Source organism: Porites lutea, chromosome 14 (assembly GCF_958299795.1).
Source record: "Porites lutea chromosome 14, jaPorLute2.1, whole genome shotgun sequence".
NCBI classification, from domain to species: domain Eukaryota; kingdom Metazoa; phylum Cnidaria; class Anthozoa; order Scleractinia; family Poritidae; genus Porites; species Porites lutea.
This window is the reverse complement of record NC_133214.1, coordinates 3,997,183-4,017,435: the sequence shown is the minus strand read 5'-3', so window position 1 is coordinate 4,017,435 and position 20,253 is coordinate 3,997,183. Positions and strand designations below refer to the sequence as shown.

The following is a 20,253-nucleotide window of genomic DNA, read 5'->3' as shown; positions in this document are numbered from 1 at the left end:
AACAATTCTGCAGGACGTTAAAGAACCCACACACTGTTTGTAAAGAGTAGGGGACCTAGTCCTGGTGTGGTGGTCTATCTCTCATGGAGGAGGGGGAGGGACTGTTACGGGCCTGCATAGTGGCATGTCGCACGGTTGCGAGAGCCTGCCAAGAATTGGCGAACCTTAGTAAAAATTAAATCAATAAATAAGGTGAATGGCATTGAACTTAGTAGAAACTAAAAGTACTTTTTAAGATGTTTCATTTGAGTCATAATGCCAGACTTAACTTCATTCAGAGACTCATCACCTTTTTATGTTAGGACTACCTTCATGTCTTTGAGAACATCAAGTGATCTCAGAATTGCTGAAGATGGTTATGCATCTCATGTACTATACAGGAGAATGCTGCTTTATCAAGCCCTCATACAGTTTCTTGGACCTCCCAATAATTCATATCAAAATTTGATCATACTTTCATTCCCTTTACAGACTGATTTAAACTCCAAACGAGCTGTAAGCAGCAAAGATGGACAGAGATGGGCCAAAGCCCATGACCTAAGGTCTGTAAACCTTCATTGACTTTTTCTGAATTCTAATTAGTAAAGGTTGTTTAAATAAAAATACAAAAACAAGTAAAAAGTAAACAAGATAAAATTGAATGACATTTGACTGGAAATTGGTATGATGATATCAATGACACCAAAACGTTAAGGTTTATCTGCAATCACTTTTAACTTGTGTTTCTGAATTGTTGGTCTTTATACCACTGAGCTCTTGAAACATTTTAACTTTGCTAGTTTTGAGACAATTTTTTTTATCATGCAGATACTATGAGACATCAGCAGCCACTGGACAAGGTGTTCATGAGATGTTTAGTGGAGTGCTCTCCGCTGTGGTGGAAGCAAAGCTTGTTAAAGCCAAACCTGTCACCAGTACAGATCAAAGTAAACAGAGATGAACCCAAGGGAAATTGACGATAAATTATTTTCTTAATGGACTGTAAATCTTGTATTTTCTTGGCAACTGGCTGTAGGCCAGAGATTGTAATCCAAAGTGGCAGACCTAGGATTTTGCCTTTTGTAGGTCAGAGATTGGAAAACAAAGTTTGCAGACCTATAGCCTGCAAATACAGCCATTTCTCCTTGTTCTTCACCACTAGAGACATTTTGTTAGGAAGAACGTGTGACGTAAATCAATGTTTACATAATAAATACAGTAGTCAGTAGTCATGAGGAGGGGGTCAACTGCACGGAATGACAAATCATTTTTTTTAAATGTACTACATTGTATAATAAAGTGACTATTAAGGCCTTGGTTGGTTAATATTATTGTAGGTCATACATGTATAGCCTGAGTAGCTGGCGGTTTTTGCACGTTTTTCTGTATGTTCGAGAGACACCTGTGTGTGAGGTCAAACAAACCAAAAACAAAAAAACATGCCACAAAAACCACCAGTTATGTAGGCTATAGGTCATGATATACATAGTGTTGAAGAAAAGCAAGTTTTTCTGAGGCAGATGTTAACCAGCGTGATAACTGATGAGAGTTACGATACATGCACATTTCTATCATTTTATGATTTTGATCATTGCCTTCTGAATTCAAATATTTAAAAAATTAACAAAATGTAACAATGAAAATGCCTTTTACTTTGTGCTGTTTTATGTTATTTATTGCTGTGTAGAAAACTATTTACATCAAGAAATTATTTTGAAAATAAAAATTAATATTATACCACAATCTAGACATGTTTTGTTCCCATAACTATTAATTAGACATTAAAGGGGCTTATGTAAGGCATCCATTGTGTGATTTTGTGCAAAAGAAAAAACTAATTTTTAAAAGTCTAGAGGAAAAAAATCTTGCAAAACTTATTAAGAAGCAAAAACAAACCCTGCTGACAAAAATCCTCCACTTCCCATTCAATAAAATTCATAATGGTCCTTTCTTTATAGTCAGTGTTAACTCCATATAGAGCCTCCAAGTTCTTGTAGCAGGCATATTAGTGCATATTATTTGTTTTTGCTGACTTTGCTTTCCTAGAAAGACTTCAGGGACTGATGTGGGCTTCAAGATTTAAGTTCACCCTTGAATGCAAGAATTTTTGACCATCTCATATCTATTACAGGATACTTTTTCTGCTCAACTATTAACTTGGTCTTTCACCTTAAGCTTGACAAAAAAAAAAAAAGAGTTATTGGAGCTGAGCAGAACTGTGAGGAGTTCACGCCAACTTTACGGGTTCTTGACCTGGACCTGGTGAAACAAATGAAAAATCAATATTACGTTGCCAATATATTAAGTGCTGTTCCATTTTGCACTCTTGATATTGTGTCTAATATGAGCATAAAAGTCTGGAGAATGGTTATATAACCTGTGCCACAGATGGAACTAAACATCTGGTAAGTTCTTCTGTGTTACAAAAGCAATGATATCCTTGGTCCAGGAGTTGAGTATGTGCCATGATTGGCCCTTTAAAAAAGCCACGGTCAATTTGCTTACCATGCTGGTTTTTACAGTATGGATGATCGTTGTTGCACATACATGACTGGAGAGATAATCAGATTTTAGGTCACATATAATCAATTTTGCACTTCTGAGAAAAGGTAATAAAAAAAGCACATGTACCTGCGTTAAGATGAGGACAGTTCATCATCATCTCTGTACTTCTTCTTTCTCCTTTTAATCTTTGGTTCTTCTGCATCTCTGTCAGCCTCAGTGCGTTTTCGCTTCTTTCTCTTTTTGCTCTTTCTTCTTTTCTATGATGAAACAGTGTAGAAGCAGTTAGAGAAGATGTTAAAGGATCAAGAGATCAGATGATCAAGGCTGGGTTCTTGAAAGGCCGACTTAGTGCTAATCCAGGATTAAGATTTTAAACCATTTTATTGTTTACCTTCTTATAGATAGTTTAAGATATATAGATCAAAAGTTTGCATTATCATGACTAGATCACAGAGTGAAGGAACAGCAAGACCCAATAAGCTACAATGACATGTTCCTAACAACAAAACTTCGCATAAAATTTCGCTTAAACCTGGGTTAAACTTGAGCATCTTTCAAGGAAGCACACCTATGTCCTTTAAATCTCTGATTTATTACAAAATTATCTTATTGACAGTACTAGAAGAGACTACTAGTCTTCTAGAGAATTATATATTTCTGTTGATAACTGCATAGCTGAAAGGGAAATTATTAATAAGCAAATTCAAACATTGGATTTCCAGCGGGATAATGAAAGTACACAAGAAAAGCAAGAAAACCAAAAGCTAAAGTCAATAGATAAATACAGTAGAACCCCAATAACTCAAACTCAGATAAATTTATTGAACTCCCCGCTAACTTGAACTAAGTCCAATTTCCCTTGGATTTCACCCGACTTTTGGCAGTCATTTTTACTTGGATAACTCGAATTCTGGTTCTTGGAACTCCACCCAGATGCCATCCCATTAGCTTTTCTTTTTTGTCTAATTGGTAAAAACTTGAACTAACACTGGTCAACACTACAGCAATTTGATTTGACTTGGTGCAATGAACAGATCACATTTTCCCATCAAAAAGCCTGATCATGTTACTGTTGCGTTTCTGATGGAATAAGTTAAATTTGCACAGCACTATACACTGAAGAGCTGAAAAATCACTAAACTATCAATTTTTAATATGGCCCTGTTGGTTTTCAACCCATCTTTATGTCATTAGTATCCATTTCCTTTACAGTAGCAGGGCTCACAATTAAAAAAATCCTCAGGTCACCTTTTGGCAACCAACTGGAGAAATATAGTCGCCAGATGTATTTTTTTAGTTGCCAGTTTGTATAAAGTAAATGATGCAGCTCATAGTATGGTGCGATCCAAGTTGGTATAAATTTGGAGGTACACGCAAACTGGCTTTGTTTATGTGATTTGGCACATTTTTTATGACAAAAGCAAAGCAAGAAAAGATGAAATCTTTGTTATAACTTTACTCTTTTAATTTAAATCCAAATCATAGAGAAATCTGGTCGCCAAAGTGGCGACTAAACCAGAATTTTCAGTCGCATTGACAACTGTATCAGTCACAATTTTGAGCCCTGAGTAGTCTTAAAACACTGTTTCAAGGCCATGTTGTCACTTGTCGCAATTTTATCCTAACAAGCCAGTTTGGTCAAGTGCCTACCTTCTTTTCTTCTTCTGATTCACTGTTATCAGAAGTTGATGTTGATGATGGCGATGAAGAACGGCGCTTGAAAGAAAACAAGCAGAACCTCCTGATTAGCTCACTAGTACCTCCTGTCATTTCCTCAGAAAAATTTTTAATGACATAAAAAATAAACAGAAAAGAAAAATATTTGACCTGTTTTTCCAAGGCTGTCTTTCGCCTAATATTATTATAGCATACATCTCTTCCATATCGGTACTTACAATAACTTGAAAAAAAACAGTGATCATGATGATGGTCATGATATACTGTCCGCAAAAAAATTCAAGATATATAAAGAAACAAAAATTTTACTTTCTTTTCACATAATGCACTGCATTTTAGAAAACTAATATAATTATACCTGTAGTCCGGAACAATAACTCACCCTTTTCTTTCGGTGCTTACTAGATTTCTTTTTCTAAAAAATATGTAAAAATACAATAGGTTATGCTAAAGACATTATCGTCCAGAGAACAAAAAAATGGTCTGAAACATGGTGGAATTTCATACAGCTGTAGTTAGAACATTCATTCGGAACATGCATTCGAAACAAGAGGGGTATGTGAAAACCTGTGGCAGCTAATAAAAAAATACGTACCTCTTTTTTCTTTGTTTTTGATGAGCTTTCTGCATCACCCAGTATCTTCTCTCTGTTTTTCTTTAATTCATTTTTAAATTTCTGCAGAGTAATAATAAACAACAGGCTGTAAAAACAGCTTACATGATTGGACTTGTTTCAGTCCTTACTAAACTAACAGGTTATCCCAGCCTTCACAGGAATTGCCATTGTTTAGACAAACTAACAAATTATAGTTCTATTTTACTGTTCAAATTTGCACCGTAAATATTGTCTTTGTACAATTGAAGACATCAACAAACAATTTTGTTGTGCCAAAAACTGGGTTTCAAAAATACAATCTGAAATTTTGAGATGACTTGCCATATGAATATCAGCATTGGGTGCATTATACTTGCACAAAAAAGACAAATTTCTCACAGTATGAAGATGAAGAAACCTGCCTATTACTTTTTGATAGTACTCTTGGCCTGTACAATACTACAATATTCATAGGACTGGTTTATTGAAAACAGGTGCACAGCTTGAAAAAAGTTTTATCCATTTCATACAAGTAAATTTTACTTCTGAAATAGTAAGATCTAAACCTCACTTGTCCACACAATGGGCAAGAGTCCAGGTAGCCACATACACAAAAAAAATGTTTCACAAAATGGGCAATTGCTGTGGGTGAGGAAACTTTGAGAGCTGTTTGTCCAATGGACAAAATGAACTTCAAGTTTTTTTCAAGTCCAGTAGCCTTTGAAAGTTTGTCCGAAAAAAAAAAAAACAGCCAACATTTTGCAATGCCACCAACAGTTTCCCCATGAAATGATGTCTGAGGAACAAGCACAAAAATTTCATCCCCAGACATCATTTTTGGCAAGGGAACTGTTGAAAGCATTGCAAAATGTTGCTTGTTTTCTCAGGTTACTGAAAGACACCTCATTTAAATGCTCTTCAAAGGCAGCTAATGTCTCTGATCCTGTCTTCCTTTTATTCATCATTTCTTTAACCTCCTCCCTGACGAAAAATTTAACAATAGAAAAAAACTGTAGAGTGCAAGTCCCAGTCAAGGCTGGGTAGCAGATGCAGCAAACATACTTGTAGCCTGAGAAAAAAACCTGACACAGGTTTCCCCATGAAATGATGTCTGAGAAAGGAACCTGGAAATTCCATATATTGATGATGTGTCACTACTAAGATATGGGTAATGCTTCTGATTGGTTAAAACAAATTTTCCTCACAGCATGACCAATTAGTAAAAGCACTACCCAGATCTGGGTGGTATTAAACAGCCAATAAAAACAAGTATTCACCAAATTAATGTTTGAAAGAGAGATAACAATAACTGGCATTGCCGCATTGTCACACAGCTGGACATTTTTTCCCGATTAGCACTTAATCCGGGGTTTAAATTTAACCCTAGTTTCTTTTTCTTGTGTTAGAAAGCATTTTCTCACATCATTTTCTCTGTTATTTTTAGAGCTTCCAATAATAAACTTGTAGACAAAAGGAATTAAAACTGAAATGTTTTATAAGCTTTCTTATCTGAATTCAAATCTCGCACTAACCCAGGGTTATCTTAAACCACCTTTGAACAACTCGGCCCAGATAACAATAACCAGCTGTTATGTTGGTTGGAGGATATATATCCTAAATCTGCTTTTAAATCATTCTGTGCTTGTAGACGTTCAAAACTACACAGAAAAGGTACTATTACTCACAGTGTTGGCCTATTTCTGTTGAGATAATCTCTTATTGTTGGTCCTGAAGACGGTGGCGGCCCTCTTGACCTCGCCATTGCAACAGGGTTTACATGCGCCTGAGAAGTAAATTAAAAGAAGTCAAGAAGCTTTGTAGGTGGTTTCTATGAGAAATATTCACAATTTCGGTGAGATTAACGGTTTGCTTTACACTCTCTATTGAATGATTACATTTTTTAAAACAATTCTTACCACTCGGTTGTCCCTTTTCCCCATATTTCTGGACAATTTATCGCGCTAATTTGCACCGCACTCAGTGAAGAAGATATTTTGATGGCGTCTGAATTTCATAGTATACTACATGAATAGTCATTTGATACTGCAATGAGCCGCTGGACATTCAACATCCCTCGTTTCCAGGGTTGCGCAGGAAAACTGGTTATAGTTAATACTTCTGAAACCATCCTTTTCCTTCTAAAAAATGGAAAGGACAGCCGAAATATTTCAAAAGAAAAGATTTTTAAAAAGGATAAATAGGGATAGCGTGCAGTAAAGTTTTACTTTCGTGTAATTTTTACTTCCGTAAATAAAATACAAGAAATGTATGAAAGGTCGCGCGCAAACGTGAAAGTTAACTGTACTTTGTGGAGTTGAGTGAGTTGAGTTTCACTTTTGATTAAAGCGCGACCTTTTTTGCAGTGTCATTTACGGCAAACAGTTAACGTCAGATTCAAGTTGAGAATTTTTCAAAATAGAAAACGTTCAGCTAAAAACAGTCCAAAACAATTATTATAAACAAAACAGTGAAGAAGCAGTAAACTTCGTCACGTGGTACAAAGGCACGTCTGCCGTAAAACCTGACTCTAAATCTCTCTACTGCCGCACGTACGCAATTAAAAATTACGAGACAGTGGAAATTTACCCTTAAACAAAGTAATGATTATCCCGATAACAATTTTCCGATCAAAACCTAGGATTCGAGGGAAATTTCTCCCTTTAATTGTAAGGTTTGCTAATTATGCACAAATATCAAACAAAAAAACTCTGCGATAAGATAGAGGTGTAAAAAAAGGCCGTTATCGACAGTTAGCTATAGCTTGCTATCGCTTTTCAAGTCAGTTATTTTGTACAAGTACATTATTTATTCTTGATTTTGCCTCTGTACATTTTCTTCTTTATCTATGAAAGAACAATACTTCGTTTGAAATTTAATTCAGGTAGAACTTTACATTTCCTATTGACAGGATATTACTGCTATTTCTTTCATTATCTGCCTTCATATCATGCCACGTGCGTGAGTAATAAATTATTTAACCATTTGGCATAAAATATTCAATCAAACTTTCAGCTCGCTCAAGGTCATTATTCTAACAAAGCGTCACTTGTACCACGATTTCAGACTAGAGCTGCGGCATTAACGTGCCCACTGAAAAAAACTATTTTTCTCCCGCCAAAAAATTTAGCCGAGTCTTCAAAGAACTACCTAATAACGATTGAACAATGGTTTATGGAAAGGAATATACCGAAAAAACAAGGCGAAGCGAAATGCAGGCGAGTTTCAGCGTTGAAAGTTATTCATCCGAGAGCGGTAGCGACGGAGAAATAGGTAAAACAAGTTTAACTGATACGAGAAAACCTGACCACTCACAAAGAACAAAAACCAGTTTTCACCGGCTTATAAACCAGATGGGTTCAAGCACAAGAAAACTAGAGGAAGAAACTTCAGGGCTTCTACGCGACTTGGTAAGATTTGTATAGAAGGAAACTGATCAAAATTCATCAAAAACGTTCCTAAGTTTCATTTATTAAGGTGCTGAAAAATTAATAGTACCACGAGGGGGCCTCAAAGACTGGGTTCCATTTGAGAACTGGCCACGAGAAGGATTTCGGCCACGAAATCAAAAGCTTGTACATGTCCTTATAAATATTTCTTAGAAATATAGTTTGAGTCAGCTTCCTACAGCCAACCAGCTGCTTCTGTCTGACAGAAGGCAGGAGAAAAGATAATAGGCTGTGTTTCAAAAATATACTGTTAGTAGTTGTACAGACTATGTCGAATTCTAAAAATAAAAAAAAAACGGGTGCAGGGCATATTTGGAGTTTATAGATACACAATTTAGGATTTAGAAATTTAAAACGTTTTGGATTAAATAGTTAAAAATGTCTCCAATAACAGCACGGGAAACAATAAGATATAAAAAAGGCAATTTCGTGAGAATTGGGTACCGTTTAGACAAAGTCAGTATCTGATTATTAACGTCGTTTTCGTCGCAAGACTAGGTGCTTAATTACCACATAGGAAAACTCCAATTATAACAGACAATGCAAAACACGAAGTTTCAAAATCTTTAATCAAAACATTTTCTTTCGGGAGTTACTAAAACAATCACACAACAGGTATTTTCGGTATAAAATTAAAAACAACTTTTTGTCGTGTTTTTTCTTTTAGTTCTGAACATACCGTGACTTATCTTTTAGTAGTAATTGTAAAAGACATCTGATTAATGGGCAACATCGAGTTATAATTACTTTTCCCGCGTAATTTTAGCTCTTGGAAAGAAATGTCTGCGGGACTATTCTATGTTTTTGACATTTCACCATGACATTGTTTTTCTTTTAATTGCCAGCATTGTTATAAATAATGTTTCCACTATCACTTGCACGCAGTGTTTCTCAAAATAAAGTTTTCAATTTCAGTCCAAAATTGTGTTTTTAACTCCCAACTTGAACGAAAGAGAATCGAATTTTCATTTGACGACATCAAGTTTACTTGTTCCTGAGCTTGTTTTAAAATTATCAACAACATGTTCAGTATTGTTCCCGACTTCAGAGCTGTGTCGATATTGCTTTCTAGCTTAAAATCTATTCCAAAACTGTCTTTTTAATAAAAAAACTTTAAAGCGACATCGCAGTCATTGTTCCTAACATAATGATTTCGATAAAAGCATGTTCAGCATGTTGACCATGTTCTATTGTTTCTTTCATAATCTCTTTATTTTCTTCACAGGATTCTCTTCGCTCGCAGAACCTAAGCACAGGCAGACGACTTCAGCGACTTGAAAAAGTCTCAGACGCCATGAAAGGACAAATGGAGGCTTTTACTGTCAAACAGGGCAGCAAGCCAACGACGTCCTTATAGCAAACCTTAACAACGCAAAAATAGAAAAGAAGAGAACGAGTTTTTTGAAATTGTACGTCACTTTTTCACATTACTGAGCACGTTCTCCGGGACTTGCATCGATCGTACCAAATCATCCCAGGAACACCCCTAGGGTTCTTTTAAGATACGGGGAAAAGCCCTGAGGATGAGACTGCACGTACGACACTAAGAATTTCATTCAAACTTGATGTATTCTTGCCATAGCGTTTCCGGGCCTGTTTATTAATTGACCAGTTTCCTCCGAAAGAAGAGCGCAGGTAGAGAGTCCTCTAGAAAACCAAAGCAATAAAATCCCCATAAAATATTTAGGTGCTAATGTTTTACTTTCGTTTCTATAGATATAACCAAACCCAACTGGGCTTGAGCGCGTTTGATTGAAAATTTCTAAAATAAATTGGCATACCGAAAACGCCGTGAAGTAGTCACGTAGGAGGAATAACTATAATTTATTTATTGATATTACCCACTCCGTTATAATGCATTCCGGCACGCTGCAGTGTACTACAACTGATTTATTTACAATCTGAACCAAGAGTGTAAAATACTGACATTTTTTTGACTGCCTAGAGTACACGATTAGTTTTAAGTCATAATCATTTAATATGTGTGCGAGTTACAAGTACAAGGACGCAAAAATCACTAGAAAACTGCTTATTGCTAAGACATAAAACACTTTAAACGCGTACTTTTTAAGCAAAACGCTACGAAAAACTATTTGTCTTATTTCAGGTCCCCAAATATTGAAACAAGATGATTGAAATTTTTCTCTCACGACAAAGACCCATATACGACCCGCCAGTTGCTCAATGCTTGTTCAGAGAAGAGCAACCTGCGAGCTAACCCGCAATCAGGCGAAACGGCTGATCGCAGGTTTCCTGCGAGCAAGCTCTTCAATCATGGCGCGCAAAACAAGCGGCGAGAGAACGCGCTAGCGAGCAGTGAAGTCGCGAGACTTCAAGCGACTCCCCAAAATGAAGAGCTTGCCCGAAGGTTTAGAGAAGAATAACTACAAAAGATCCTCCGCGCGTTATACGCGTACCTCAATCAACTCTCTATCCACTTAACCTTTTTCCACAAAACGTTTAAAAGAAATAAACTAATCTAGTACCCTTTGGCATGATTCATTTGTTTTCTCGCCATTGTTGTTGTTAATTTTATCCAGAGGAAACTTATTGCGAACTATTGCGCTAATTTTTTCTGAAAATGGAGAGTACTAAGAGAGAAAAGTGTCTCGAAGTGATTTTTTCAGCCTGGACAAAAACTGAAGTGCAAGGCAATATTAGTTGGTCTTTAGAATGCTCAGAACAGAAATCCAATAATCATAACTCATACAGGTGTAATCCCTCAGGACTGTGCCTGAATTATTTTGGTAATGATAAAATACATGAAAAACATTTCTTGAATCTGATTGGCTTAGAGCAATGTAGATTTCAGTAAACACAGTACAAAAATGAGGAAACATAATGCAAAAACAAGGAACTAAAATGCCAATATTGATCACGTAAATTTTTTCATGTATATTATCAGAATTATATGCTTCTGATATTATTCAAGGGTAATCATACGACATTCCTTGTTCACAGTTTTGGAATTTATTCGCACTTGTATGTTTTTCAAAAAGCTTAAATTGCATACGCCCGAATATTCATACGCTTTGAAAAACACACTAGCAAAATTCAAATTGAATTCGAAGTCGTATACAGCTATTTCGAGAAAAGTATACGGAAAAAGTGCATGTGACAATCCCGAAAGGTATTGTGGGTGATTTAGGGTTCGCTGTTCTTCAAAGAATTTTGAAAGAATGGAACGACAAGCCATGGACTTATGTTTGCGGGTGCTAAAGGAAAGCAACAAAAGTAGGTTCGACAGCTACAGTGTCAGGAACAGCTAGTGTACTGATCATATCCCATATTGCCTTTCGGGATTGTCGCGTGCACATTTTTCCGACAACCTTTCTCGAAATAGATGATATTATGACCCATAAAAAAGCCCCGCCATAGTGTGTTCGCCTATGATATGGTACGTATTGTAAAGTCGTTTAGCGAGACAGAAGACATTTTCTCTCGCGAAACGTTTCAACGAAGAGGAGCGATGAGGGGCAACAGATGTTTCAGTATGCGTCCAGGTAGTTTTTTTTTAAGCCTTGGGGTTTACAGTGTTGCCGTTTGCTGAAGACTCAGGAGCAGGGTTCGTTGCAGAGCCTCTCCTGGCTTTCACGATCTTGATAATGAGTACCACAATATCCACGATAAACACCACGAGGGCGAAGAATCCGAACGCCTGAAAAAAAGAGCGTGCAAAATTTAATACGCATTAAGCCTTCCACGTACTAAGTTCAAGACGAAAAGTTTCGTTTTGGGAAATTTTAATAGGCGCTATAGAAAGTGCTATAAAGAAGAGGTTGTATTTGATTGGTCAGCAGTTTTGAGCCACTCGCTTTAATACTTATCGGTAGAAGGAATTGAGATTTCTTCCTAGATACATCAGAACACGGAGCTCTTCTCCCTGAGCGTGCAATTCGCTTCAATTCGCACAACGGCGTTTCATTAAGAAAGTTTATTTTTAGGTAAGCCTTTCCCGCAATATTCAACTGTTCCCGACGACGTCCGCATCTTAAAATATAAAACTGTGAAAATGGCGACCAACGACGCGCGAATAGTTCAATTAGTATGTAATTCCGTTCTCAATCGGGCTCCTGACTAGGAGTAATAAAAGACGCCGGCGAAACTGAAATTCACGACCTCCTAACATGTCTTACTTAGATTTTTGTGTTCCCTGACCAACCGAGTTATGAGACTACTTTTGGAAGATGTAACCTGCGAATTCACATCTCACTAAATTAGTGAAAAAAAGTATTTTTCTTGAATCCTGCGCATATGCCTATTTCCGTTCTGGGGCGCTCAAAAAGATACATCTCAAATTCACTTTACTTTCCGTCCCGGCGCAAAAGCTATTCCGTTATAACTTTTGTTGTTTTAAAGTGAGACGTTTTGCCTTCATTACTTACCACACCAGCCCCCATTGTTTGATAAAATCTTTTACTGACGCCAAGGTTTTCATTAACATCAGCCGCAGCTTTGCTTCCAGCTTGACCTAATTGACTTAACTGTGACGTCAGCTGTGACGTCGTGGTCCCTACTGTCGCGTAGTAGTTAGCGACCTGTCCCACCAAGGAAGCACTGATAAGAATCAGCAACGCCCATAAAACTTCAAACCCCAGAAGCTGAAATAAGAATTAGTGGCAAGTCAATTGGTTATTATGACGTTCGGCGTGAGACTGGACATGGGTCGATACTGTGTCGGCCTGCACTGGAGGACTGTTTTCGAGGACAACTTTTAACACAATTTCCAGCCAACGCTTTAAGGTTTTTTCTCTTCACCAAGACAACACGGAGAGCTGCAAAATTCTAGAGCAAAAACCATTCTTTCAAATTGGCACTCTTAATCCCCGAGGAATCAACTAACGCGCCTTCCATTCAACTTAATTTTACGCTAACATGTTTCCACCAAGAACAGAGCCCTAATGGTATAAGCCTCACACAACCCACAATCCACTGATTCGCTCTGATGAAGGTGCTAGTGATCGAAACATCGTTTTTTTTTTTCATCTCCCTGGTGGGGGGTGGGGGGGGCGGAGCGGGCGGGCGCCGGGGGGCCAAGGATAATAGGGAGCGCAAGGGGTGAATAAGGAGGGAGATTAAAGAGCGGGAGATGGTAGTTCTTATTAATTAAAGAGGGGAAAGGGGGAAGTTTGGGGGATATTGCGTATTTATACTTAATATTTCGCAATCGAACAAAGGGCTTAATTAAGAGATAAATCCAGGAAGAAAAGGGGCGGAAGCCGGAAATGCTAGGAACGAAGGCGGGAGGTTTGGACCCCCCTGTTCCCCCAATAGCTACGGTGGCCAATCAGTATCTTATCAACTCAGTTGAAATCTTTGCTGCCTTTTCTTTTAGACCAATAGCTTAGTTTTTGAAATTGTAAACAGTACCATAGCATACAGTATGCTAAGCCTTATTATGTAGCAAAATCCACGAGCGGCAAGATAAAGCGAATTCTGCGTTCTAATTGGCTACCCGTTCAGGGATTTCCCGCGGTGGTCCCGCAAGAAAAAGTTCTCTTTTTGGCCATATAATAAATCCTCAACCTCTTCCCCAGGGAAGGGAAAAGCCCTGGGGACAAGGTTAATAAATCCTTTTTTGACCAAACTTGTTCGGTTTGTTCCAAACTTGGCCTCGTTCTTTTTTGCGCTTGGTCAATAACGAATGAATATTTTCTGTGCCACTTACCAGAAATCTTGAGTCGAATTTCTTTATCAACTTGTCCGCTAGCATCAGAAGATAGATAGCATAGAAAACCATGATACAAAGCCAGCCAAAAATTAACACAAAAAGAAAGAAGCCATATCTTCCGTTGAACATCGTCCCAGAAGGAAGTACGCAGCAGTCAGCCATACAGGCCCAAGATATTAACAGGAAAAGCTTTTAAAAAAAAGAACAATACAACAACAACATTTATTGGCATTTTCATGAGTAGATGGCATTGCCGATTACAATATTGACTATGCTAAGGTAAGGAGAAAAATACAAAGCAGCTTAGATGGACAGTTATAAATATGTTTGGATGATATTAAAAAAATTGAAATAAATCATATCAAGGTTTACAATCCCAGTTGGCCGTTGACCAGGGGACTACCGAGAACAAATTCAGCTAACGTTTAGGGGGCTATTGAACTCAGGGATTCCAGGTTACAATTCCAGCGTTCTAACCGCTCGGGCACGCTACCTCTCTATGCATAAAGAGGGCAGATCATTACGAAACGTTGTTACTGAGGGAGCTACGTAGCCGGTATAATAAACGCACTCCCAAACGACGTAAAGAGTTTATTTCAAAACGCAAAGGTTGTTTTGACAGTAAAGACATTATGAAACAACTTTTTGTTACTTAAATGGGTCTCTCCACATTTTCAGGTTCAACAAACTAAACAAAATTAAAGATTAAGCAAACAACAAAGCACTGTTGTGGATGGTATTCCATAGTTGTATTTTTTTTTCTTCCGATTTCGATTTTGTCCCGCAGTATTCAACAGGCTTTGATCCGGTTTGAGAAAGGTCGATTGGCGCAAATTCCTTATCGGTTACCTTCTTTTCGTTTGCTTTGTTTTCTACATTACTTTTGCTTTTTATTATTCTTCAATTGTGATCACCACGTGAGCAATGGCTCCCCGGGGCTTTTTCCTTAAAAACTGGAGGGGCGCGCCTGTTACAGTGATATGGGCATCCCGCGTTTTGGACATGCCCCATTCCCAAAACCCTAGAGACATGGGCATCCCTTCTCATATCACCTTAGCGATTTGGGTTAGCGGGGATGCCCATTCATATCACTAATAGCCCCCCTCCCCCAATCCCATATTTTATAAAGGGGAAAGCCCTGGGACAAGATTGATTGACAACTTACAAATTCGAGAACTTTGCAGATTCCAAGGATTGACTTAGCATATCCCAGGTCAACGTTGAGCGTAACTTGGCGGACTTGATCTTGCGGCATTTTTCTCCTTTGGCGTTCTTCCTCTTGAATTTCTATGAAAAAAAATAGATAACAATAAGCTAATAACAATATGATGACAATGTCATACATCTGGAGACAGGACGTTTAGTTAGACTCTATCATGGTTGGATCTCCATCTAGAATTAGATCAGCTGCCGTATGCATTGTGGGAACGTTTGAGACACATGAATGGTGCTGAAAAACAAATCTGAAAATAGACTGAAACTGAGTCGCGTGTTATCTTGTGTTAGTAGCCTGTGGGCGTTACTTGGTAATGAACTCTTGGTCGCTATCATGTGAAAGATTATTTCAAAAAGGACTTTACATCTATCAGTCCATTACAGAAAAGACTCTATCCACAAAACTCGCCACGGAAAAGGAGTACTTTACCCATCTGACGTAAAAATTACTCACTGAGTTTATTGATCACCAGAATCTTAGTTAGATCAGTCGCAACGAACAAATAGAAAAGCAAGCGCGAAATAGAAGAACTGTCAATAACCCCGCTGTCGGTCTCTCCAGTCTTCTCTCGGATTTTTTTGTCGCGCATGCGTTTCCCTTAGCTTGGAATAATTCTTACCTTACCTGTTGTATTAATGCATACACATTGTTCAAGGTCAAGGCTAGCTATTGTTTCATCCAAAGAAGCGATAATTGTAGAGAGCATTAGGTTAACCTTTTGTCCTTGAATGGGTATATTAAAACATTTTAAATGCAGCATTGATTAAAAAAAAACTTGAGTAATCTTTATCTCTGAGCAAAGATTTCAATCAAATAGAGAGCAGCTAAGTAAAACAGTTTTTTAATACAATTTTATTATTCCTGGTCGAATACTAATCAAAGTGCACCTGGCTTTGTTTGCCACAAAAGTAATAGAAAGCAATCAGTGACTTAATTGCCTAGCAACATCACAAAACAAAAAGCCTACATTTGAGGGTTCTGCATTTAGGTACGGTTTTAATTGCATTAGTCTGAAATTGAACTCGCCCAATGCTCGCAGCCACCTGCCTTTTTTTCACCTCCATAGTGACAGAAAACTATATTCAGAACAAAGGAAATTAAAAATTTTCTCTCTGACCAGTGTATAAAGTCAACCTCTTCTAGCCTTTTACGATTTTAAACTCTAAGCCCAACTCAGGGCCGCTTATTAAAACAGATTAAGACGGCGTTTTAAAAAAACACTTTCTCGGCCGTTTTCAGTAGTTTTGCCAACCATGATATCTAAACGCTGTTTTCCGTTAACAGTATCGAAGTCTCAGTACAGTTCAGGCTAGAGAACCAATAGCCAAATGATCTTGTTAGAATAATCCACTAGTAAATAAATTTAGGAGCGGGGCGCTTTTTTTAACTGCGCTCTAAGATCAGACAAATGTACAAAATTGAATTACCGAAACAAGGAGGAGAAAAATATTAAGTTAGTTTCACGGAAATGGCTTTTTAGTGCTTCAAAATAAGAAGGAATTCAATCTTTACTTGTCCACCGGATAATGTCGATAATTATTCAGACCGGCTTACAGCGAGATTTCATTGAATTTGTACATCTACATGTAACTTAACGTAATGATATTTGTACAATTTGTGTACTTTATTCAAGATTAATTATGGCCACAAGATTTCAATTCTAAATATTCTTGTTTGCCATAATAATTTTAAAAGAAACCTTTGGTGGGAAGTGATATTTTGTACTAAAAACGTACATTTGCTGAAAGAATTTCCAGTTCGTTTTAAGAGACTGAACAACTCTTAATTCTTATCATCTCATTGGTCGTCCCTCTGGCTTATCTTTCTAAGATACGCTACGCCTATTTTACCGGGGGCCATAGTTGCCAACCGTACCGTGTCGAGATAGTAGAGCAGGATCGATTCGATGTAGAGGATCGCTCTAATAGAGCGAGGAATCTGAGATCGCCAAAAGAATGATATTTCACATAAATACCAAAGAAACCTTAATCATTTCCGAGTTTCAGCGTTGCCTTGCCATGGACTTTGTTTGTTGCCAAACACCGTCACTACTACAGCCAATTATTATTATTATTACTATTTTGCTCTAAAAAAACTTTCATACATTTATGCCAAGAAGTTAAAAACGTACGTACATTTTTGTTGATTAAGAATTCGTCGAAATTATAAAATTTTCTTTAATTTAGCTATGTGTAAAAGACGAAAACTAAACAGAAGGTCGAGAATAGCTTTTGGTATCAAAAATATTTTCCGTTGCTTTACATCCGAATTATATTGGACTGCAAAAGAAAGCAGCCGTCCCGGACAGTTAAGAAAAGGCTCTTATTATTGACATAAATCCGTGCCATCACACTGCACAAATTCAGTGCCAGTTCTTTGTACCGTTGTTAGGGTACCAGCACTACAGACCAAAAAGCTAACTTCGCTACCAAACAGCCTAATCTGGTTAACTAGGGTGCTAAGATGTCTCGTCGGTCAAAACACTGCTTTTCTCCCATATCAATACATACATCAAATACTAGAACAAAAGCAATTGCAATGCAGTTTGGTCCACATCAGTTTAATATGAAAATGCAATGAAATTTCAAACTTACCTAAGCGATTTGTTCCAGGAACCTGTTTTACGAACCAAGAACGTTTGGTGTAAAGTGAACTGATATTTGCATTTGTACTGAACGACACGAGTTACAATACCAGGTCTTTTGTACTTTTAATTAGGTACCTACCATCATTGTTTATAGCGCCCAAAGATCTTAGCAACCCAACCATAAAAACCTACACTGCATTAAAAAATCTTTCCAGCCGCAACCATGGCAACTAGATGAATGCTTTGAACCCTATGCAGCTCTATTATGCAAAATTTTATTTCTATCGATATTTAACAGGCCTTGTTAATTAAACCCACGTTGTTTTTGATTCGTCCTTTTTTGAACTAAAAATAATTAATAGCCGATCTTAACTAGATTTAGTGCAAGGTAAGGTTAAGGGGCCTTCTTTCTGAGAGACTATGTATTTTCCGAAAAATTTCGCCTAAAATATATGTTTTCGAACCACTTTCCGCCGATTTCTGGCGTCTATAAAAGCTATTTTAACCGCTAGCAATCGAATAAAAAATTGGGACGTTTTCGGTGGACCTATTGAACAAAGGGTGTCCAGTTAATATCGTAATACAATGTCAAGTCTCGGAGTGTACGTCTGGCAAGCTGTCCTTGACAGAAAAGAACTATGATTCTGCTATTGAGAATTGGTAGATTTCAAACCACTTGACGCATTCTCTGATCTCTATGTTCACTGTGTTCACTATGCTACTTAGAATATGCGAAGAGCTTTAGTAACAACATAGAACTACACATGGTGTAACTTGGAAAGTGCATGCAATAAATCATCTTCCATAAAGTAGATGTGTCCAGACCTCTTCTGAGTGTGTATAATGTGCGAGCCAGCGAGTCATGCGAGTTAATATGCGAGCCATGCGAGTCAGTATGAAATAACTTTTTTTGACGTAAACTACAAAACTAGTCTCTGTTACTAAGTAACGTATCTATTCCGAAGGTTGTTGCACTCCTCGGAGTTATAAAAATACAAATGGCACGTCTTAACAAGCTTAACAACTTAACAAAACATAAATTTAAACATAAATTTAATTTAAAAATTTAATGGCAACAAAACAAAACATAACTTACCTTAACAAAAGATGAAAAAGATGAAGGCAGATAACGAAACGATATTGAAAGGAGAGCGAGGATAGCGAACACTCGTGCCAAATAGCCAAAGTCCGCCAAAAGCCGAAGAAAGGAAAATGGACTGTGAACTAACATCTGTCTCGCATGGTTTACATGATGACTCGCATGACTCGCATGACTCGCTGGCTCGCAGTTTGTCAAGACCCCCTCTTCTCGGAAGATGCCCCCCTGTTATTCGATTCTTGTAAGAAACCACCTCCGGTAAGCGACCACTAAGTCTTGGTTCGTCGCTTACGGGAGGTTAGACTGCATATTTTTTTCAATATTCTGGGCTTTATCCGTATATTAACTTAAGCTAGTATGTATCCGTTTAACAAGGAGCATTCCAGGCTACAATAAAGGTATATCTTCCACTCTCAAACGTCGAGTTTTTTTCCACTTAAGGTCTAACTGATATTAATCTTATATCTTGGTAGTCTGACCTGGAAAACCGTAAGATACGTCTTCCATGAAACGTTTAGGAAGAACGGCACCGACAATGCATAACTATATTTGCACTATATTCCTTATTTTTGTCTCATGCACTGGATTCCTAACAGACTTAAACACTGAAAAAGTTTATACGCTTCATTCATTTTTAGTTTTCATATTGTGAAAAAAAATTAAAAAGATGAAACAAAACTGAAGACATTTCTAGCAAAGTTATTGGATTGGATAATAATTACAACCAAGTGGTTCCATCGTGTAAACTGAACCAGGAACTCATAAGGACTAAAAGTCAACCGGCGTGTTTCTGTCGACCCGATTGAACTAGTCCGATACAAAGGCCACACCAACGAAAATTCGTAAGACAAAAATCACATTATCAAAGTAGCAACGATCTACTGTGTCACTGGGCAATAAGTCGTCGGTATTTTACCTTTAAATTATGACTGCCAGCCAAACAAGAGAGGATAAAGCTCATCCTCTTTTGAGCCAAATCAAATAAAGGGGCAGCTATTTTCGTGTTTAACGAATATTACCTGAACGAGACTTGTGACTATCTCTTTGAATAAAATAACTCAATCACGCCTACATAATCAAAACTTTTACACGAAACCAGGGAAATTTTCAGTTAGTATGGCAAAAATACAATTATAAACAAAGTCTTCTTACTGGAAATGCTGCAGGTGAACGCTCTCGTCCAGGGACCACCACAAATCAAAACCTGGCTCTGTTGCGGATTAGATCAAGTTGTTCAACAAGCTTTAAAATACTTTCAAATCATCTGAAAATCATCAGCTTTCGAACATGAGAAACTGTATACGAAAAATCTGGATGCAAAAAACAAACAAGATTTTCAATTCGTCCGGTAAGGTTTTTTTAACCAGCAATAAATAAGATACTTTTGATTTATGCAATTTGATTTCGATTCCGCCTAGTGACTAAAAAAGCCATCGGCTGGTCCCTTAAAAATTTAAAGTATTTTTTTACGTAGTGCA

At 37.4% G+C, this 20,253-nt stretch overlaps 3 protein-coding genes across 3 annotated transcripts in view; 1 reads left to right on the top strand and 2 right to left on the bottom strand.

Annotated features, from left to right (window-relative positions):
* The window catches only part of LOC140924220 (dnaJ homolog subfamily C member 27-like), a 4,526-nt gene extending 3,195 nt beyond the window's left edge, over positions 1 to 1,331 (top strand). The window contains exons 7-8 of the mRNA XM_073374256.1: positions 472 to 542; positions 808 to 1,331. Coding sequence (XP_073230357.1) covers positions 472 to 542; positions 808 to 940 — 204 coding nt within the window. The 3' untranslated portion in view covers positions 941 to 1,331. The remainder of the gene's footprint in view (positions 1 to 471; positions 543 to 807) is intronic.
* A 207-nt stretch (positions 1,332 to 1,538) lies between these two features.
* Positions 1,539 to 6,785, bottom strand: LOC140924221 (protein FAM133B-like). The gene is made up of 8 exons (XM_073374257.1): positions 6,673 to 6,785; positions 6,442 to 6,539; positions 5,659 to 5,737; positions 4,757 to 4,837; positions 4,544 to 4,576; positions 4,135 to 4,200; positions 2,611 to 2,741; positions 1,539 to 2,238 (listed from the first exon to the last, which is right to left on the bottom strand). Exons 1-7 carry the CDS (start codon positions 6,694 to 6,696, stop codon positions 2,616 to 2,618), a joined length of 507 nt encoding a protein of 168 aa, XP_073230358.1. The 5' UTR covers positions 6,697 to 6,785; the 3' UTR covers positions 1,539 to 2,238; positions 2,611 to 2,615.
* A 3,148-nt stretch (positions 6,786 to 9,933) lies between these two features.
* Positions 9,934 to 18,832, bottom strand: LOC140924379 (uncharacterized). The gene is made up of 5 exons (XM_073374413.1): positions 18,773 to 18,832; positions 15,039 to 15,160; positions 13,871 to 14,062; positions 12,588 to 12,803; positions 9,934 to 11,860 (listed from the first exon to the last, which is right to left on the bottom strand). The coding sequence occupies exons 2-5, from the start codon at positions 15,126 to 15,128 to the stop codon at positions 11,717 to 11,719; spliced, it is 642 nt and encodes a 213-aa protein (XP_073230514.1). The 5' UTR covers positions 15,129 to 15,160; positions 18,773 to 18,832; the 3' UTR covers positions 9,934 to 11,716.
* Positions 18,833 to 20,253: the final 1,421 nt, after the last annotated feature.

Coding starts and splice junctions, on each gene's coding strand:
- LOC140924379 (XM_073374413.1), bottom strand. CDS start 15,128: ATGCCGCAAGATCAAGTCCGCCAAGTTACGCTCAACGTTGACCTGGGA. Junction 12,804..13,870: donor AATTCGACTCAAGATTTCTG/GTAAGTGGCACA, acceptor TTCTTATTTCAG/CTTCTGGGGTTTGAAGTTTT. Junction 11,861..12,587: donor AAACAATGGGGGCTGGTGTG/GTAAGTAATGAA, acceptor TCTTTTTTTCAG/GCGTTCGGATTCTTCGCCCT.
- LOC140924221 (XM_073374257.1), bottom strand. CDS start 6,696: ATGGGGAAAAGGGACAACCGAGTG. Junction 4,577..4,756: donor CAAAAACAAAGAAAAAAGAG/GTACGTATTTTT, acceptor CATATTTTTTAG/AAAAAGAAATCTAGTAAGCA. Junction 2,742..4,134: donor AATCAGAAGAAGAAAAGAAG/GTAGGCACTTGA, acceptor GTTTCATCATAG/AAAAGAAGAAAGAGCAAAAA.